The sequence below is a fragment of the Bos mutus genome, chromosome 11 (genome assembly GCF_027580195.1).
Source record: "Bos mutus isolate GX-2022 chromosome 11, NWIPB_WYAK_1.1, whole genome shotgun sequence".
NCBI lineage: Eukaryota > Metazoa > Chordata > Mammalia > Artiodactyla > Bovidae > Bos > Bos mutus.
In genome coordinates, this window is record NC_091627.1 from 66,015,531 (window position 1) to 66,037,852 (window position 22,322).

Sequence of the window (22,322 nt, forward strand, 5' to 3'; positions counted from 1 at the left end):
TCAAGACTAACAAAAGAGAAAACAGAGAAAAATGATCCTATACTAGGAATGAAAACAGAATGTCACTATAGAAAACTAGTATTAAAAGTATAATACACAAGTATTATGAACACTCTATGGACAGAAATTTGACAACTTAGATGAAATGAAACTGCTTAAAAATCACAAACTACTAAAAGTTACCTGAAATGAAACAAATTAACCAAACAAGTCCCAGATGAAATCAAGTTTTAAACAAACACTGTTCAGAAAAAAAGATATCTCTAACCCCAGATGGCTTCACTGTAAAATTCTACAAAACACATGGAAAAGAAGTAACATCAATTCTGTATACTCTTTTCCAAAAAGCAAAAATGGAGGGAATAATTCACAACTCATTTTATGAAGCCAGCATTACCCATAAAACCAAAACCAGACAGATAGTAGAGGGGAAAAAAAAGCATAAAGAAAGAAAGAAAAAGAAAACTACTCAGACCAATAGCCTCCTCTCATGTTGATGCAAAATAAAAAATAAAATAAAATAAGTTAGAAATTAATGTCACCTACCATATTAAGAATGTAAAAAAAAAAACCAAATGATCACATCAATTGATGCAGAAAAAGTATTTGACAAAATCTCTCCATTCAAGATAAAAACTCTCGGACACTAAAGGACAGCTTCCTCAACTTGAAAAAGAATATCTAGAAACAACATATAGCTAGTATTATTATAAATGATGATAGGCTGAATGTTTTCTCCCTTAAACTGGGAACAGCCAAGGATGTCCACTCTCACCATTCCTACTCAATAAAGTGCTGGAAATCCTAGCTAGTGCAAAACATCAGGAAACAAAAAGTACACACACTGGAAAGGAAGAAATAAAGTGGTCCCTACTCCCAGATGATATGATTAACTATATAGAAAATTCCAAAGAATCTGAAAAAAAAATCCTAGAACTAATAAGCAAGTTTACCAAGATGAGGTCAACAAGCAAAAATCAATTGTATTTTTATACACTAATAATATATAATTGGAAAACAAAATTACAAAAGCAGTATCATTTTCAATAGCATTAAACATTTCAAAAGAAAAGAGAAAAACATATATACAAACATTACATGTACAGGATTGATATGCTAGAAGCCAAAACGGTGATGAAAGAAATCAAAGACCTACAGAAATGGAGAAAGATACTGTATTTCTGAATTGAAAACTCAACATATCTTCAATGTAAACTCTCCAAAATTTTGTCTCTGACAAAAGACAGGCAAAAATATTATTGAAAACAAGTACAAAAAATATACAACTCTGGCAGAAAATGTAAAAAAGGAAAACAATAGACTTCAAGGGGGAAGGGAACTTCAAATAAACACAATTTGAATACACAGAAACTGTGGAGACAGAATGCAGGTTATAAGAGAATAACAAAGCTAGCAAGATGATCAGATCAGATCAGTCGCTCAGTCGTGTCTGACTCTTAGCGACCCCATGAATCGCAGCACGCCAGGCCTCCCTGTCCATCACCAACTCCCGGAGTTCACTGAGACTTACTGGTATATATTTTCACCATTGTGTCCAAGACTACGGCATATACAAATTCTGATTTTTTTTAATTTACTAAAATCACCACACACAAAATGAGTTCTTATACGATTAGGGAAAAAATCTTATTCTGGATAATGCTGTTAAATCCCTTCCAAATATAAATTCTTGTTAATTGCATATTCAACTTTCACTTCAGTTCAGTTCAGGTCGCTCAGTCATATCTGACTCTTTGCGACCCCATGAACTGCAGCACGCCAGGCTTCCCTCTCCATAACCAACTCCCGGAGTCCAACCAAACCAATGTCCATTGAGTTGGTGATGCCATCCAACCATCTCATCCTCTGTCGTCCCCTTCTCCTCCTGCCCTCAATCTTTCTCAACATCAGGGTCTTTTCAAATGAGTCAGTTCTTCACATCAGGTGCCCAAAATATTAGAGTTTCAGCTTCAAAATCAGTCCTACCAATGAACACCCAGGACTGATCTTTAGGATAGACTGGTTGGATCTCCTTGCAGTCCAAAGGACTCTCAAGAGTCTTCTCCAATACAAAAGTTCAAAAGCATCAATTATTCGGCACTCAGCTTTCTTTATAGTCCAACTCTAACACCCACACATGACCACTGGAAAAACCATAACCTTGACTAGACAGACCTTTGTTGACAAAGTAAATGTCTCTGCTTTTTAATATGCTGTCTAGGTTGGTCATAACTTTCCTTCCAAGGAGTAAGCGTCTTTTAATTTCATGGCTACAGTCACCATCTGCAGTGATATTGGAGTCCAGAAAAATTAAGTCTGACACTGTTTCCACTGTTTCCCCATCTATTTGCCATGAAGTGATGGGACCAGATGCCATGATGTTAGTTTTCTGAATGTTGAGCTTTAAGCCAACTTCTTCACTCTCCTCTTTCACTTTCATCAAGAGGCTTTTTAGTTCCTCTTCACTTTCTGCCATAAGGTGGTGTCATCTGCATATCTGAGGTTATTGATATTTCTCCCGGCAATCTTGATTCCAGCTTGTGCTTCCTCCAGCCCAGCGTTTCTCATGATGTACTCTGCATATAAGTTAAACAAGCAGGGTGACAATATACAGCCTTGACGTACTCCTTTTCCTATTTGGAACCAGTCTGTTGTTCCATGTCCAGTTCTAACTGTCGCTTCCTGATCTGCATACAGGTTTCTTAAGAGGCAAGTCAGGTGGTCTGCTATTCCCATCTCTTTTAGAATTTTCCACAGTTTATTATGATCCACACAGTCAAAGGCTTTGGCATAGTCAATAAAAAGCAGAAATAGATGTTTTTCTGGAACTCTCTTGCTTTTTTGATGATTCAGCAGATGTTGGCAATTTGATCTCTGGTTCCTCTGCCTTTTCTAAAACCAGCTTGAACATCTGGAAGTTCACGGTTCACGTATTGCTGAAGCGTGGCTTGGAGAATTTGAGCATTACTTTACTAGCATGTGAGATGAGTGCAATTGTGCGGTAGTTTGAGCATTCTTTGGCACTGCCTTTCTTTGGGAGCTTTACTTTGGAGCTTACTAATTATTAGAGTATAATCAGTTATCTTCAAACTCTTTTAGTAATGAAATGTTTCTTTTCAGCCTGATAAAAAGATTAGAACAATGGAGAATGCTCAGGTTGAAACATGGGTGGAGGGACCAGAGCCCCTACTCCTTTTACCTGTATATTTGGGTTCCATAGAGACCAGTATGAAGACCTAACAGGTGACTGATTAGTCATTTCCTGACTTTGTTTATAATACCTCTAGTTATATTTGTAACATGTTCTTGAATATCTGCTAGATTTTCTTTTTTTTTTTTTTTTTCTCTTTTCTCTAAGAAAAAAAACACAACACTAGCAATCTGGCCATATCAAATTCTATCGTTTTATTTTCACTTGGTTTTATCTTGTCTAGTTCTCGTAATGATATTTTACTGTAGAAAATAAGATAATTTTTTGAAATGCTCATCTTACTCTTTGCTTACACGTGCATGAAAAAACTTGATTCTTTAATATCTTAATATTTTATTGTTTTCAAGTATTTCTCTTTTGGCAAGTAGTTATGGGGTTTTGGTCAATGATATTTTTTAATAGATTTCAGACAGTTTTTTGTCTAGTGTGGTAACTGGCAATTGTACTGCAGTCTATGGGGTCACAAAGAGTCGGATACAACTGAGCGACTGAACTGAACTGTACTGAACTGATTATAATACAATTATGATATGAGGACAAGATGGTTGGACAGCATCACCAACTCAATGGACTTGAGTTTAAGCAACCTCTGGAAGATGGGAAACGACAGGGAAGCCTGGCATGCTGCAGTCCCTAGAGTCTGCAAAGAGTCGGACACGACTAAACAACAAATAACAAGTTATAATACAACACTCTGCAAATTTATATTATTGTTATTCTTTTCTGCTCCCCTTCACTAATTATTTACTGGTTGTGGTATATATTACACATTTTATCTTATAATAGACTATCTTTCAATCCATTTATTTCTCACTCCACACCGATATACTCTAATTCAGATGTTTTCCTTATTATTAACTAAATACATTTTGAGCTTGCCTGATGAGTTGATACATAACAACTTTTCTGCTTAACTCGTAATCCTGTAAGTCCTAACCACAGTTCTTGACTCTATTTTAGAAATGCAAAATGTATTATAAAATTATGTCCATAGCTCCAGTTTTCACTCAACTTTTTACTTTGTATCATCAATCTTTTCTCAATATTGTAATTCATTTATCTCTTGGAAGTCTTATTCACTTACATACTTTCAAGTCTACTTTATCTTTGTGGTAATCTATTATAAAATCATTTCAGACTTCCTAAATCCTCAAATGTTTCCTTCTCTCTTAAGAGGAATTCAGTTTGGCCAAATAGTATACTGGAATGATAGCCATATTTCTCTTAGGTCTCTTTCTATTGTCAGTCTATGAATTAAGGGCTGAAGTAGTTATTGAACTCCCTTCCTGATATTATATATTTTATGTTTAAAAAGCTACTATGCAAGAGTTTTGGCTCCACTCTCACTTTTTGAAACACTAATATTCATGATGAAATTAGGTTTCAAATAAGGGAAATCTTCCTTATATCATTCCACATGGTCTCTATTTTGCAAGTCTTTACATTTTCATATAATATTCTTATTCTCCAAAAACATACTAAATAAACAGATAATAGAACCATTATGTTTTTCTTCTTGATGATCTCTTTACATCATTTTTCTGTGGCTTAGATTTATTTTGCTTGCTTATTAATAGCAGAACTAACTCTTTGTTCAGCTGGGTCAATTCTTTCCTTAAAGCCTTTATCCATGTTTTAGTATCTCTCACCATCTTTCAGGATTTCACAGATTCTCAGAGTCAGAAGGAATTTAAAGGTCCTTCCCCAACCAAAAACCTCTTATTTTTAACATAGATTCCATAATGCATTCAATTTAAAGTAGTTAATTTCAGAACATCTGTACTTGCTCAAATGTTTTCTACTAGAATGAGAATTCTAGTCTCATGGAAGTCTTACAGCTTTTCTTCTTCCCCTTTTCATCACACAACAATGGTCTGTTAGATATGCAACTTTGTTTGACTTTCTTTTTTTTTTTCTTGAACCTTTTTTTTTTCAGTTTTATTTATTTATTTATTTTACTTTACAATATTGTATTGGTTTTGCCATACATTGACATGAATCCGCCATGGGTGTACATGTGTTCCCCATCCTGAACTCACCCCCCCACCACCTCCCTCCCCATCTCATCCCTCTGGGTCATCCCAGTGCACCAGCCCCAAGCACCCTGTATCATGCGTCAAACCTGGACTGGCAATTCATTTCACATGTGATAATTCACATGTTTCAATGCCATTCTTCCATATCATCCCGCCCTCACCTTCTCCCACAGAGTCCAAAGGACTGTTCTATACATCTGTGTCTCTTTTGCTGTCTCGCATACAGGGTTATAGTTACCATCTTTCTAAATTCCATATATATGTGTTAGTATACTGAATTGGTGTTTTTCTTTCTGGCTTACTTCATTCTGTCTAATAGGCTCCAGTTTCATCCACCTTATTAGAACTGATTCAAATGTATTTTTTTAATGGCTGAGTAATATTCCATTGTTTATGTATCACAGCTTTCTTATCCATCTGTCTGCTGATGGCATCTAGGTTGCTTCCATGTCCTGGCTATTCTATGGCTTTCTTTTCATTTGTCTTGAAGTGTATTGTATGGGGATTGTTCAGTGGGTTTTACTACTTTTCCTTCTACCATCCTCCTAACACTTTGTAAGACAGAAGGTTTATATAACTAATATTCCATCCTCAACTGTAATACAGTACTCACATTTGATACTGGAAATCTATGTCAGAAGTGTAACACATAATCCTTTAATAGAAACATGATGAAGTGTAATGAAGAGCATTTTTCTTCACATTCTCCAGAAACTGAAATTAATAACTATCACCAAAAGTGCTCAGTAACATGCCCTCTAATGCAATATTATACTTCGTTCATTCTTTTCCTTGCTATGTATATACTGGCAAGAAAAAAGTATCAAAGCATGAAACTAGCATTACAATATCTAATAAGTATCACTTCTCCATTAAAAACATAAAGATTTGCCTGTACATGAAATGTTATAGTTTTTTCATAAAATCATCTATGGGTACATGATAAATATTGGTGTATAATAATATGTTGGTGATGGACAGGGAGGCCTGGTATGCTGCAATTCATGGGGTCACAAAGAGTCGGACACGACTCAGCGACTGATCTGATCTGATCTGATCTGATAATATGTTGACTGAATAATTTTTTTAAACTATACTTATAAATATTTTGGTATATGAACAAATTCTATAAAGAAACATATTCTTTATCAACATTTCACTTATCCAAGTATTTGGGTTTTTTTAATTTTCTTAAAAGACTTAGTTTCCTAAATAGTATATCTTTTAATTATTACCCAATGGAAAAAAGACATGCCAAAAACAATTCAATATTTGTAAAAAAATCTATTTTCACATGATGCTTATTAAAGTCTGTCATAGGGATTTAAAGAGGCTTCTTTTGATCTCCTTGTTGCTTATTACCCTCAAAACAAATGCATAATATCCCCATAAACTCGACATACTTATTTTTTTTGACATACTTATTTTTAAAAAGCAGAAAAATCTAATCTTTCCCATCAGTTTGTATGCACTACTGATTGATTATTCTCACGTTTTTTTTCATAAAAATACTGTTTGTTCTAGGTACATTTTTAGTATATGTATTTTTTCCAGTTCTTAACATTAGATTTACTATAAATATCAGATGTACTTTCACAGATTTTGTGAAAATATTAAAAACATATCACGAATGCTCTACACCTCAAGTTGTCAATCTGAATGAAAATGACACTATTATCAGCATCAGCGCTAACATATTTCTTAAATTAGCTGCCAATACTATCAATTAAATATTTCAGTTACTTTAGAAATGAGCATGTCACAGGCATGTCATTTGTCACTATTTTCTCTGGCTAGTAATAAATTCAGAGTGTTCTTTGACAAAAGACACCAACCAGGAGAGCAGAGAGACCCGAGTTCAAATGGAGATGGAAGACAATTAGACAAATTACTTAAAATTCCTAGGCCTCAAAACTGCCTTGTCAAGCTGCTGGGAGAATTAAATGAAATAATCCATATGAAGCATTTAACACAGAGCTTGGCACACACTGAGTAAAAGATTCTATTAGTAGTGGATGAGGATGAAGATTTCCTAAAAAAGGTTTCAGAAACTATGCCTGGCAGCATGCCCCAGACACATATGACTCATCTGCTAGTCTTTACCAGGGATTCTTACTTTCATTCCTTTTCACTGCTCTGTGTCTTGTGTTCACGGCCTCCACAGTGAGGCTTTGGTTAACACCACCTCTGTGAATTTCATTAGGTGGCCTTCAGAACAGCTACAATGGATGCTAAGCTAAGCCTTCCACGAGCCTCTTTCACACATGTTGTAGCTTCCGATTGCTCTTGCTTGATATAAATTGCGGGAAGCTGCCTTTACTCCACACTAAGCATAGGAGAGAAAAATGGCCAGTGTCTCTGGGGAATAATTAACAAAAGACAGTTTGTTTCATCTTCATGATAAAATACAGCATTCCTATTAAAAGGCAAATTCATCATTCCCAAAAGTTAAATAGAATGGCACTTTAAAAGTAATTCCAGCTGATTAAATTTAGGGTTCTGAAAAAAAATTAATTCATGAATATACTCTGAATCTTTCATTTGATTTTAAAATGTATAAATGTTCATTTAACTTTGAGCCCTTGCCTCTCAGTGTTCTATTCTGAGCTAGTCAAACAAGTGGTAGCAGGCATGCTGGGCTCAATAATACTGCCTCTCATATTTAAATACTCTTTTTCACTTGGATTGCAAATTAAAGACAGTCTCCTGAACACTGACACATTTTCAATGATTGATTTTGCAAAACGTGTTGATTTTTCCTACACTGTTTTGCCTCTGTGTGTGTCAACTTTGGCCTTCTTTTCTTGCTCCTTTGCAGCACTGCTGTCTCTTTGAAGCCATTGTCTGTCTGATATTAAAAATGTACATTAAACCTCATGACTAATTACACAGAAAATTCCTGATCTCAAACATAAAACACCCATGCCCAGAAACTATAACAAAAGCTTCTGACTACGTACAAAACTCTTAATCAAATCTTTCATTCACTTGGATTAATAGAAATACCAACAATTTATTTTCCATTAAAGTTGTGTTTACATTCTTTGAAAAGTAGATTTTTGAAATATATTTACATGCCTATAAGTCAATCCATTTAACATTAAACCCCATCTATTTTCTCCACAAAAGTTTATACTTGCTGTTAAGGCTACTTCAATTAAGTGCTACTCTGTAGAACTGTTTCATTCTAAACACAAAACTTAATGTTTAATCTTAATGTCCATTTTTTTTTAACTCTCTCTGTGCTGTGCATTAGCAAAGTAGACTCCCTCAGTAAATCCTATAATCTATGGATTAAGTACATGGCTTCTTATATTTAAAAAACATACTTGGAAAGAGAATGAACAGAAACTTATATCCCCTCAAGCTCCCCAAGATAAATAAAATAAGGCCTCTAACTCTAAAAACACAGAACCTTACACACATGCCACATGTTATAATACCAACAGCACAAAATTTCATCACAGATAAGCCAACTGTTGGGAAAATTATTTTTCCCCAACAGACTAGTTTTAATTTAACCAATCATTTTTTAAGCTATTATGTATCGGGCCTTGTCGAAGCATTCTGAGAGAAGGCCTACAAGGAGTTTATAATCTAGTATTGGTGGAGGGTAAACAGTTTACAAATGGAAATCACAGGAAATAAGATAAGCACTGCGAAAGGACGTATTACAGGAAGGAACAAAGAGCAAGCAAGAAAAGTGGTGGCTACTCCCCTGCTTGCCTCGTTAGTGTGTTAGAATTTTCATAAGGCCTACCAGCCATCATTTGTTTCCACCAGTGATCCTAGCAACAGACTCCCCTAGCTCTCAGTCTACTCAGTCTATGGACTCTGCTCAATTCGGCTGCTGTTTGCCTTTTTGTAAGACCAACTCGCCTCCGTCCCTAGTTGTTCATCTCATGCAGTTACCAACTGCAGTAAATGCATCACATGCCACCACATGACTATTTTAGGAAACCCTGCAGTGTACCAACTGGCTAGGGCAACCCTGGGCATGAAATTTTAGTTGCCTGAAAACGATGTTTCTGAATGGAAAGATGAGAGGAGGAGGAGAAGGGAAGTAGCCATACTCCTCTTACATGGCCATGATACCTAAGCAGAGCAAGTTGGAGTAAGGTCTGCACGAGCCAAAGCTTAGAATTTCATTGCTTTTGTTGGCTCATGTCACTTCTTTAATTAATGTCACTTTCTCTGGTTTAATATCAGAGCAAGTGACAAGAGTGCTTCTGGATGAATTGTGTTTTCTGAGGACTGTATGGCATACTCTCCCGCAGTCTGACGGAGGGACGTGCCAGCTTTACTTGGCAGTTACAATGCACCAGCTTTAGTTTTAGTAGTTTAATTTGTGGCAGTTATATGTTTTGAATACGTTGAAGTATTCACAATGGTCTCATGGAATCTGCTCCATAGATAAAGTTTACACAGTGGAAAAGAAAAAGCAATGGCTATAAGGCGATTACAAAAAGCTTCTCTTGGCCACAGCTGGTCTTATAGGCATTCTTGTAAATTTAAGAGCATTTAGAGAATACGATTAAAGTGATCACAAGAAATGATGCCCTTTTTTTTTTCATTTTTGCCCAGTTCTGTAGCTGGTGTGAGACGATCATAAGGAATATGATATTTAGAACTCAATTTTATGCAAAATCCATTATTCAAGAAGGGAAGTTTATATACATGATAGACATGCAATGAAATAAATGTTAGAATAGGAAGCTTTGTTACTTATGCATTAAGTCGGTTCTAACGTTTTGGTAAACTAACTTTTTATTGATATAAAATTCAAAAAATTTTCTGCATTTAGAGAAAGGACTAAACTTTTCCCTTTATTAAAGATCTTTCTGTTTCAGATTGAAGTAATCTGAAGGTTTTTAATTTGGAGTTTTTCCTTCATCTCCTTTATACACTTTTGTGAAGCCTCATCGGCTCATGGTGAGAGCTGCCACCAAGGAGTTCTTCCAAACTTTACCTGCCCTTTCTAAATTTAGGGTTCTTTACTGCAGCAGGTTGAAGATCTGGCTTTGAATGCACCTGGCTCTGCTGGAGAACAGAAATATTCATCTCCACTGAATGCATGCTGCTTAAGTGCTGGAGGCACTTGCAGGAGAGTAACTCTCACTGGAAACTTCATTACAATACTTTTCTCTTCCCTACATGATGTAGTAATTCTCATTCACCAAAGATAGAATTTTGCTTGACACTGCCACAGGAGCTCCTGTTTGACTTTCAAAATTAATCAACCTCTAAGCTGGAGTAGAAATGGCATGTCCTTTAACCTTAAGCACAAAAAGCTCTCAACAGACTGCAGTTTTTATATCCCTGGATGGGAGTTTGGGCCCCTGATACTTAAACTTGATGCACATACTGGGTTTCTGGCATGCTTTTGCCCATACCCATCTGCTTGGCTGGCACTGTGCCCATTCAGAAGGTGTGATGCCAGTTTCAATAGGGCATAGGTGCCAATCAAAGATGGGCTTGGAGGGGCAGCATGCAGAACGCAGCAAAAGTCAGCTCTTCTGCCAGAAGATCCTCCTGTTATCATATAATGCCAATGAAGGGCCACATGCCTCATTGCCTAGGATCACACTGCATCTGTAGATGTTTCTGGCCTTCAATGGATATCTTTCTACAGAATCTTTTCCCTCAAGTATTACTTGATTGGAGATGTTAAAGCAAAGTCTTCCTGACTAAATGAAGTCAGGACGACTGTCTTTTTCCCTTTTAAAAGAATGGAAACCTTCAAAAATTTTCTTGAAATAATTGCTGAGTTTTATGTCCTTCCTCTTAAAATGCCCTTTCATGTAGAAAATTGCATAATATACTCAGTTCATGTAATGGAGTTACAAGGGACAAACATTCTGAAGATGCACGAACTGCAAAACCAAGTATGTAAGCAGTATAGGATCCATGAACATTTTTGAAACATCGTTAAGTGAGGAGGGTGAACAAATTTTCATCATCCAAATAGCTAGTTTCTAGTGAATACTCCTATTTAGAGCTTTAGAGTTTCTTAATTTTCTTCTCATTTATTTTATAAACATAGATATTCCTGTTTCTTAAAGAAGACTACTTCTTACTCTTCTTCCATACCTAAAGAAAAAAGCCTAAAACACTTCAGAAGCTAAACTCCATTCATATTTCATAAGGAAGCCAGAAGCTCCCGAAAGTTGAGAGTTTTGTGTGTGTGTGTGTGTGTGACAATACAGGTGAACTCATTTCATGAAGAAGAAACTTCCCTATAGTGATAGGCTTCAAATTTAAAAACCTTGACCACTGAAACCATTGTAAGATAGTAACAGGTGCAGTGGAAGAGACATAATGCATAAATTATTGAAGAACAGAGCAGTTTGTAAATCTTCCCTTAAAGCAAAAGAGTTTGACAGTAGAATGCTGAAAATGAAGACCCATAATATAAAATATGTTAAAAAGATCGGACACTTACAAAAATGAAAAAGATAAGCAAAGACTAAGTAAACCTTAGGAGAATGCTTCCTTTTTATACAAAGAATCCAAACGTTTGCAGGTATTTAGATTCCTTAGCCGGAGAAGGCAATGGCACCCCACTCCAGTACTCTTGCCTGGAAAATCCCATGGACAGAGGAGCCTGGTAGGCTGCAGTCCATGGGGTCTTGAAGAGTCAGACACGACTGAGCGACTTCACTTTCACTTTTCACTTTCATGTATTGGAGAAGGAAATGGCAACCCACTCCAGTGTTCTTGCCTGGAGAATCCCAGGGACGGGGGAGCCTGGTGGGGGGCAGTCCATGAGGTCGCAGAGTCAGACACGACTGAAGTGACTTAGCAGCAGTAGCAGCAGCAGATTTCTTAGCTGGTAATTAAATGAACACTGTGCTTTTAAAACTCAAAATTAACAGCCAATGGTCAGCACATACAAAATTAAAATACAACTTCTAGGAAATTTAAATTCTTATGAAAGGTACAACACATTTATTAAATTCACAAAATCCCAAGCAATCTCTTCATCTGTTGAGATTATACCAACTGCTGCTGCTGCTGGTAAGTCGCTTCAGTCGTGTCCGACTCTGTGCGACCCCATAGACAGCAGCCTACTAGGCTCCCCCATCCCTGGGATTCTCCAGGCAAGAAGACTGGAGTGGATTGCCATTTCCTTCTCCAATGCATGAAAGTGAAAAGTGAAAATGAAGTCACTCAGTCGTGTCCGACTCTTCAAGACCCCATGGACTGCAGCCTACCAGGCTCCTCTGTCCATGGGATTTTCCAGGCAAGAGTACTGGAGTGGGGTGCCATTGCCTTCTCAGGATTATACCAACTATTACCTCTTAAACCTTCAGCTGGGAACTAATTTATCTTATATACAACAGTTTCTAGTACAAGTTATCCTTATTTCATATTTATTTCCTTCTTCTCACCTCCAGGGTATCATCTGCAAAATTTCCTAGTAACTATTGTGGTGGGGGGAGAAGGCAATGGCAACCCACTCCAGTAATCTTGCCCAGAAAATTCCATGGACAGAGGAGCCTGGTAGGCTGCAGTCCATGGGGTCGCTAAGAGTCAGACACGACTGAGCGACTTCACTTTCACTTTTCACTTTCATGCACTGGAGAAGGAAATGGCAACCCACTCCAGTACTCTTGCCTGGAGAATCCCAGGGACGGGGGAGCCCGGTGGGCTGCCGTCCATGGGGTAGCACAGAGTCAGACACGACTGCAGCGACTTAGCAGCAGCAGCACTGTGGTGGGACCACAATGTTGCACTGTGTTAGGTCAGATTAACTGCCTATCTCAAAGTGTTCTCTATAACACACTGCCAAAATAACATTTAACACAGCAATATATTATGAAGCAATGCATGTTTTAGTGACTTTATTTTGTTGCCGGCATTATCGTTAGGCTCTTCAGAACATAACTCAGCATACCTTAAAAATCAATCCATTCTAGCTGACTAGAAAGTTGTTATTGTTTAGTCACTAAGTCGTGTCTGACTCTTTGCGACCCCATGGACTGTAGCCCGCTAGGCTCCTCTGTCCATGGGATTTCCTAGGCAAGAATACTGGACTGGGCTGCCATTTCCCTCTCCAGGGGAGCTTCCCGACCCAGGGATCAAACCAGCATCTCCCACACTGGAAGGCAGATTCTTTACCACTGAGCCACCAAACAAGAAAATACAATAAATAAAAACCACACATAAAAATGTTTTTCTATTTAGATAGAAGTCTATTTCTTCATCGATAAGTAAGTTAAACTTTGACAATATCTACAACTCTCAGTTACTCTATTTTCTCTCTGCCCCACCCCACAAAGATTTCTTCTATTTTTAAAGAACAAAATTGAGCTAATCTGAGAGGATTACCCAAGAAATGTATGGCAGTCACTTGATCTAAACATTTATCCATGAATAAATGATTGATCTTAATGCTTCAAGAATTAATTTTAGTTATAATAACATTATTTATAAAATATAATGCTCTTGATTTACTGTCAATAAAGCATATACAGATTTTATAGTTAATTTGTCTCAAGTTTTTATGACTAAGAGTGTTATGTTTAAGATTACAGGCTGGAGTTAAGGGTGACATCTATAATTATGGAAAAAAAAGCAAACTGGCTTGTGTGGGTTTAGTGGTCCAACTTCAGTCTCAATCTCTGAGGCAAATAACTGGTAAACATATAGCCTGTGCTAATGGTCATGGCTCTGCTCAAATTCTAAAAAATAAAACTACAGATGAATCATTCTATCATTTGTTACTTCCTCCTCCAGGGGATCTTCCCAACCCAGGGGTCAAACCCATCTCTCCTGCATTGGTAGGCAGATTCTTTACTACTGAGCCACCTGGGAAAGCCATATAAGAAGACTTTAAAGGAATTTGGCTAAAGTTTATTAGCTACAGTTCTGTTTTTCTAGATTTTTGACTAATTCTGAAACATAGTACGTTTCATATCTGAAACATAAGACACAGCTTATGTGAGAACTTTTCACTATGTCATCATGGCTACTACTGTAAATTGAAATGGGAAAAACATACACTTTGGCAAGTAAAATGTTATAGACTTCCACTGACATTCTCTGTTTCTCAGTTTTACCACATTTAGTAGCTAAGCCCATCACAGTCCATGGGAGGACAAATGGAAAAACCCTCCCATACATGTCTTAGTCACCGTGCTAATCTGAGCACCAGACACCGAATTTCGAGTTCAGCCATCACTGAGAATGAGACGTTCTAAATAAATAAATCAATTCCAGTGAACGGCTTATCAAGTTCCGAATTCTTTAAAAATATTACCTTAATCATTGCAAGTATTACTACCTCAATCCTAGAGGATAGAAACAGAGATTCCTGAGTAGATGAAAGTCACTCAGTTTGCAAAAGGCTCAGGTCAAAATCTTAAGCTGTAATTTATGAAATTCCCCAGTTTGCTTGGTTCTGTGTTATACCTAGCACTAAAGTAAAATTCAAAATCTTAGTTCTGTCTCCTGAAGTTTTAGAACTTTTTTTTTCACTTATTTGATCCTGAGGTTACTGCAAGCTTTCGCATTCCCTGAAACAGTTTCCTTTCTTCCTTTTCCTCTCCTCTCTTTTCAAATGCAAAGGAAGAACTTTGTTTTATGTTCAGACTTTCTTTTCCCTCTTATTACTACTTCTGTTACTGCTACAGGAACATTATTTCTCCAAGTTGAGAGTAAACACAAAACATCTCTGCCCCTTCCCCTTTACTTCTTGCTGACTACTGAAAGGCTTTGGCTATTGATCTCAAAACTACAGGACAGTTGCACATGCACAGATGAGTCAGTCAGGGCGGTTAGTCTCTTCTCAGCCTTAGGTGACAAGTGCTGATGAAGCGTCTGCTCAAAGTGTATCTGGAAAATATAATGCTTAACAATGTAGCTGGACACGAAGGTATTAGGGAAACCTGAACTGGCAGGCTACTTCATCTATACAGGAAATGATGAGAACCATGCTAAAATGCAAAACATGATATAATTTCATATGGATTGTCTCAGCTTGAAAATAATACGTAAAAACTAATTTTAACAAACTTATTGCTGACAGCATCTCACTGAAGAGCTGAGATTATAATTTATGAGTGCCACTTTTGATAGAACAGTAACAACATTTGCAACACACAACTTTTCCTCAAAATAGCTAAACATTTCTTTAAAATCTTACGCCAGTCACATACATTTGCTCATATATCCAGGATCCAGGTTCTAAAATTAGTAGTGGGTACTTCATAACTATGAAATCTTGAAAATTGTTGCAAACTAAATATTATTGAGAAAAATTAAGTAAAAAATATGTGCATCACTTAGATTGAAAGAAGCAAGGTTTTTTCTATATTTCAATAGGGGCAAATAAATCACATGACTAAGCCTAAATTCCTAATTCCACGTGCCTAAATTCCTTTTTCACAACAGGAAACACACAAGTAACATGTATACACATATATGTATGCATACACACACATTAAACATGCTGTTAAATTTAAATACATATTAACACATATAATATTTACATTTAAAAAGAGAAAAGAAATAAGACTAAATTAATACTTTTCTGTAGTTCTTTGAAATTACTCAAAATAGTTCAAACATTAGAATAACTGATAAGCTGTGCAATCCAAGGCTACATCCAAGCCACATCAGAAATAACTTATTCAACTCCATTTCTCTGACCATGAGTCAAGACAATATACTAGAGATCTTAACGCTCATCTATACAAGAGAATTCATCAATTCAGAGTTTCAACCAACAATTAATTCTTCAAAGAATATACACTCTGTAGACTCCAAGTCCTCTCAGGGTCTTTATCTGCAACATTCAACATGGAAGCCACTACCTATAGGTAGTTACTGGGCCCCTAAAATGGGACTAGACATATCCTGGTTTAGTCCCACTTAACTACAGAAGTGAAATATTTCCCTTTTTTAATATTAATAATGTGTTGGAATTATACTTTAGATATATCACATTAAATAATACATATTATTTAAATAAATTTCAGCTGCTTTTTTTAATGTGGCTCCTAGACAATTTTACATTCCATATGTGGTTTGCATTACATTTCTGTTAAACAGTGCTGCTTGTGTCACTAAATCTAGTACTTAACATTTTCCAAGCAAGTTCAAACCCTTTAAATAGGGAAGTTGTTCTTTATCTAACCCACACTATACTTTTGTGTTGGTCTTATCTTCCCAACTAGATTAGACACTCAGGTGATTAATAAGAAGTTACTTATTCACTGTATTTCACCCATTTATTCAATACTACAAACTCAACTTCATTAGAAGAGGAGCTTAATCCTTCAAGATCCATGAAACACATTTGCATGAGAAGGGTGGCAGAATCAGTTCAGTCGCTAAGTCGTGTCCGACTCTTTGCGACCCCGTGAACTGAATGCATCACACCAGGCCTCCCTGCCATCACCAACTCCCGGAGTTCACTCAAACTCAAGTCCATCGAGTCCATGATGCCATCCAGCCATCTCATCCTCTGTCGTCCCCTTTTCCTCCTGCCCCCAATCCCTCCCAGCATCAGTCTTTTCCAATGAGTCAACTCTTCGCATGAGGTGGCCCAGGTATTGGAGTTTCAGCTTTAACATCAGTCCTTCCAAAGAACATCCAGGACTGATCTCCTTTAGAATGGACTGGTTGGATCTCCTTGCAGTCCAAGGGATTCTCAAGAGTCTTCTCCAACACCACAGTTCAAAAAGGTCACCGTAAAATATGCCTGTTTGGCCAAAGGATTATTTTGAACTGAAGGCACTTGAAAAATAGCAAATGCAGGGAAAGGCTTTCTCTGAACTCCCTTTATTTGGCTAAAGACAAGAACCCAACCCTCTCACCAAAAAAAAAAAAAAAAACAACCCACAACTCAACTGTTTTAAATTACATCTAGGAGAGCTTCATTAACCAGGAAAGACTGACTCATCACAGAAGAGATTAGAAATTGACATCACTCCCAAACTTTGTTACAGACTATCACATCACAGCCCCCATCCACTCTTCTACAGACCTAGTAATGTCTCTTAAAAATCATGTACTGTTCCTTATTAAGATGGCATGTAAGCTCTCAAATCTTACCATGCTTTAGGATATTTATTCAACTATTTTTCCCCCTGTAATATTACTGTGCACATAACATCAAAAAATTAATATATTTGTATACATTTTCTCCTGTTAATCTTCCTTCTATCAGTTTATTTCATAAACCCAGATATTAAACTTAGGAGAGCAAAGGGAATGTCTTTCCTCCCCTGTACTCTAAAATATTTAATAAGGAACCCAAGATTCTTCCAAAGAAGGCTTTTTTACCAACTTCTTAAACGCCTCCAGACACAGATGTAATAAGTCAATATATTTAGAATTTCTCCTTGAGAGGATTTTTTTTTAATCACTAATATTCATCTTATTAATTAAATCTCATCTTGTAATGGATATCCCTCGATCCTTAAAACTATAGATAAAAGTTTTTTATTTATAAAAAACTTTTGTTATCCCTGAACAATCCTTTTAAAGTCAATGTGATTTAAAATTTTTTTAATGTAGTATAAAAACACACTCAACTTAGGTTCCTTACTTGTACCAAAAAACACAGAAACTATATTTAAGTGTCTGTTAATTATCCTAAAGATAGCATATAACTAGTACCAATCTAGATGTACAAGAGAGAAGTTAATTCATTCCACGCAATAGATGGCCTTGGAGTATTAAGACCCAGTTCTCTAGTGAGACCTAGTGAAGAAATGACCAAAACCTTACACTACTTCAACATTAATGATTAAGATTCACAAATGGAAAATGTTCATAATCATAGAGTTGTGTTCTCTTGAGTCATAAAAATCGATGTTTCCAAGAAAACACACTCTCAAAACAGAACATTAACCATTTGTCTGGCAGACTGTGTAACTGTGCTCTGAAAAGACTTTCTAAGAGTCATTTAGAAAGACATGGACAAGAAGAGACTAGGGTCAGTAATATCTTGAACCTAGCAGAGACATTCTACTAAACACTACCTATCTTCATATAACTTACATTTATGAATTCTATTTTATTTCAATTTTCAAAATATTAAGAAGTCACAGTCACACACATAAAGAGAATCTGGTGATTTATACTTTACCTAAATATATCAAACCAAATCCTCCAGAGCCAACCAGCTTGCCCAGCACCCACTGTTTTCCTTCCATGTCATCCAGGACTGTGCCTTCCGGAAGTGGAATAGGAAGCTTGTATTTCTCTTTTCTTCTTGGTGGCATCACTTCTGTTGACAGAAGGGGTGAGGCTGTGATTAAAAATAAAAACAACAACAAAGAAACCTCCACTTAAATACATTTCTCAAAATGTCTTCTATGGGGCACGTTCCCAGAAATAAGGATTCTGAAGTCAACTGGGGTTGGGAAAACCCACATATTATATTCAAACTGGAGATTCACCAACATTACAATATTGAAATCGAAGAGACACTGATACTAAAAAAAAACAAAGTGTGTTGAACCTCACTTAACATTTCCAAAATTCAGTTAGGGGGTCAAAATACCTATTAATCATTCAGAACACACCTTAAATGAGTTAATTTCCAACTACAAAGAGAAAATAAATTTCATATATATGAAAATACTCCTTTCATTGAGAATGCTAAATGTCAAAGATGAAAAGCTCTTCAGTCACTAGAAAAAAAAAAATACAGCTCTTGGCTGAGATAACATGGACAATGGCAATGTACGTCATTATCAAATCCAGCAACTGATACAACTCAATAAATATTGGTTAAATAAGCCCAGGATTTTCATGGATGTGTAACTAAGCAGAGCACTAGGCCATTGTGCAGTTACTTTTAAGGCTACCACACTACTGTTTCAACTTCTTTCTGCTTCTCTCTACCCTGTCCCTTTCCCATTATCACCGAAGTGAAAACTGCCCTGCCTTAGAAATTTATGCAGCACTACCAAAAACAGTTGTAGAAACGCCATAGTGATAGCCACACAACTTTAACCAATTAACTGTAATTGTACATAGGTTAGTGAATCTTACTAGAGATTTTTGAGTAGGACTAGAAAATTTCTTAGGGAAAACAAAACACACACACAGCATGTAAGCCTGGAACCAAGTGTGAAGGTAACCACAATCTTCCAAATAGTTTGAAAGAATTTTTTTTTAAACCTGGTGAGTGCCTTCGAAATCAAAGTAGTCTTCGTTGTATAATCTATCCATCTTCTGAATGAAGTTTCTGTTCCTTCCAGTAGGCTTTCCCTGCTTCACTTATATTAACCCAATGCCCTATCTTACTCAGCAGCAACACCTGGGTAGAGCAATATTCACTTGTTCTCCTAACTCGAACACAAAAGAAGCTGGGAATTCATATGAACAGTGCCCAAAAGAAGGAAAAGTTCTGACCAGTACTTTATACTAGGGGCTTCTCTGGGGACTCAGACAATAAAGAATCTGCCTCCAATGCAGGAGACCTGGGTTGGATCCCAGGGTCAGGCAGATCCCCTGGAGAAGGGAATGGAAACCCACTCCAATATTCTTGCCCCATGGACAGGGTGGCCTCGTGGGCTACAGACCATGGGGCTGCAGAGTCACACAACTGACTGACATTTTCACTTTATATATACTGACCAATATCTTGACTTTAAATACTGGTGAAGTGAAGTGAAGTCGCTCAGCCGTGTCCGACTCTTTGCGACCCCGTGGACTGTAGCCCACCAGGCTCCTCTGTCCATGGGATTCTCCAGGCAAGAATACTGGAATGGGTTGCCATTTCATTCTCCAACACTTATTTGCTGATTTAAAACCTTAAGTCTTCAGATAACAACTTTTCAGCAGGGCATACATTCTCCATCAGTATGAAGAAGATAAAACGCGTTTGGGCAAGTCCGTGGCACCATAACCTGAGGCCTGAAAGGTGTCTATACAATGAACACCCGCGGCATGGATCCAGGGTTCAAGGCACAGGAGGAAGCGCCAACCTCCTCTCAAGGCAAGTCCCAGACAAGCTAGTCCCTGCTGTTTCAGGGCCCTCCCCGCTAGGATGAGAAGTGCTTAACATGAGTTTCCGAAGACAAACCGGTACCCAGAGGCCTGAACCCAAGGCGTGGGGAGGCCTCGGAGAAGGACCGTGACGGCGGGGCCAAGGGCGGGTCAGCGCGGCCCACCGCCCGCCTGACTCCTCGGCCGTCCAAGACACCCCCTTTGGCTTCCTACCCACCCGACTCCCCACTTCTTGTCACGCCCAGGGCCGGCCCGAACCACCGGAAGTCCGCCGGCGTCCGGACTCTCACTCTAGCCCCTCTAGGCCGGTGGAAAAAGAAACCCAATCCCTTTTCCCGCCTAACTTCCCCGCCCCGCGTTTTGAGCAAACGCGTGGGGAAGGGGCGCCAGGATTTCGCGCTGAGTTTTTAAAAAGTCAGAACCCACCGCGTAAGCAGGGAACCCTCCCGGCCCGGCGTCTCACTCCGACGGCAGCTCCTTCCCGGCCTAGGACGCCGCACGGGCGGGGCAAGCGGGACGCGGAAGTGCGGGGTCTCGCCGTGACTCCCGGGACCCGGGGACGAGGGGAGGCTTGCCAGGCTCTCGGCCTGCCCGGCGCCTCCCTTGGGCCTCGCGAGGCCGGGCGGGGCGGCAGGCCTCCAATCCCGCGGGGAGGCGGGCCCGGAGTCGGCGCGGCCCTCGGTAGGGGCCAAACTAACTTTCTGTGCCTGGGTTCGCATCGCTCACCCAGGGCGGAGACGCCGGCCCGGGGTTCCGCGGAGCCTAGCCCGAGCCCAGGCCTGGGGGCAACCGTAATTACTTTAAAACTTCAAAAACATTTTCTAATTTTTTTTGTCTGTGAAGTGGAAATAAGCCTCCTGCTGCTGCTAAGTCGCTTCAGTCGTGTCCGACTCTGTGCGACCCCATAGACGGCAGCCCACCAGGCTCCCCTGTCCCTGGGATTCTCCAGGCAAGAACACTGGAGTGGGTTGCCACTACCTTCTCCAATGGATGAAAGTGAAAAGTGAAAATGAAGTCGCTCTGTCGTGTCCGACTCTTGGCGACCCCGTGGACTGCAGCCCACCAGGCTCCTCCGTCCATGGGATTTTCCAGGCAAGAGTACTAGAGTCGGGTTTAGGTTAATAAAATTTGTTAAATTAAAAAAATTATTCTGGCATTTCTTAAAATGATAAGGAAGACTTTATTAAAAACTCTTGCAATAGAATGCAACCATTCTACCTACCCCCCAACCCCCGCCCCGCCCCCAATCCTGGCTGGCACAGAGCATTGTAACATTGAGCATGGATACCTGTGTATAAGTATTGCTGAGTCCTTTCGGTGTTCACCTGAAACTACCACAACTTTGTTAACTGGCTATAGTGAAGTGAAGTGAAGTCACTCAGTCGTGCCCAACTCTTTGCGAGCCCATGGACTGTAGCCTACCAGGCTCCTTCCTCCATGAGATTCTCCATGCAAGAGTACTGGAGTGGGTTGCCCTTTCCTTCTCCAGGGAATCTTCCCAACCCAGGGATCGAACCCAGGTCTCTCACATTGTAGACAGACGCTTTACCGTCTGAGCCACCAGCGAACCCCCATACAAAATAAAAGGTTTAAAAGTTTGAAAAAGAACTCTTGAAATAGAAATAGCTTTGCTCAATTCCAATTATCTACAGAAAACAAAAGTGGGAATTTATGGCCAAGGAACAGGTAGGGGTCAGTGGATAGAAAATTACTAAGAGGAAATATCAGGGCAAAGAGTTGTTCAGTCGCCCAGTTCAGTCCCACTCTTTGCGACCCCATGAACTGTGGCATGCCAAGCCTCACTGTCCCTCACCATCTCCTGGAGTTTGCCCAAGTTCATGTTCACTGTATTGGTGATACCCTCCATCCATCTTCTCCTTTGTCGCCCTCTTCTCCTTCTGCCCTCAATCTTTCCTAGCATCAGGGACTTTTCCAATAAGTCTGTTCACATCAGATGACCAAAATACTGGAGTTTCAGCTTCAGTGTCAGTCCTTCCAGTGAATATTCAGGGCTAATCTCCCTTAAGACTGACTAGTTTGATCTCCTTGCTGTCCAAGGGATTTTCAGGAGTCTTCTCCAGTACCACAGTTGGAAGGCATCAATT

The 22,322-nt window shown here is 38.6% G+C and overlaps 1 protein-coding gene across 3 annotated transcripts in view; it reads right to left on the reverse strand.

The window, feature by feature from the left end:
* VRK2 (VRK serine/threonine kinase 2) overlaps positions 1 to 20,853 on the reverse strand; it is a 108,806-nt gene extending 87,953 nt beyond the window's left edge. For 2 of the 3 annotated variants that reach the window (XM_070379533.1, XM_005888707.2), the window contains exons 1-2: positions 20,644 to 20,852; positions 18,347 to 18,487 (exon numbers count right to left, since the gene is read on the reverse strand). In XM_070379533.1, the coding sequence (XP_070235634.1) occupies positions 18,347 to 18,482 (136 nt within the window). In that variant the 5' untranslated portion in view covers positions 18,483 to 18,487; positions 20,644 to 20,852. Of the gene's footprint in view, positions 1 to 18,346; positions 18,509 to 20,643 lie in introns of all 3 variants that reach the window. The other variant, XM_070379534.1, reaches the window with a different exon arrangement.
* Positions 20,854 to 22,322: the final 1,469 nt, after the last annotated feature.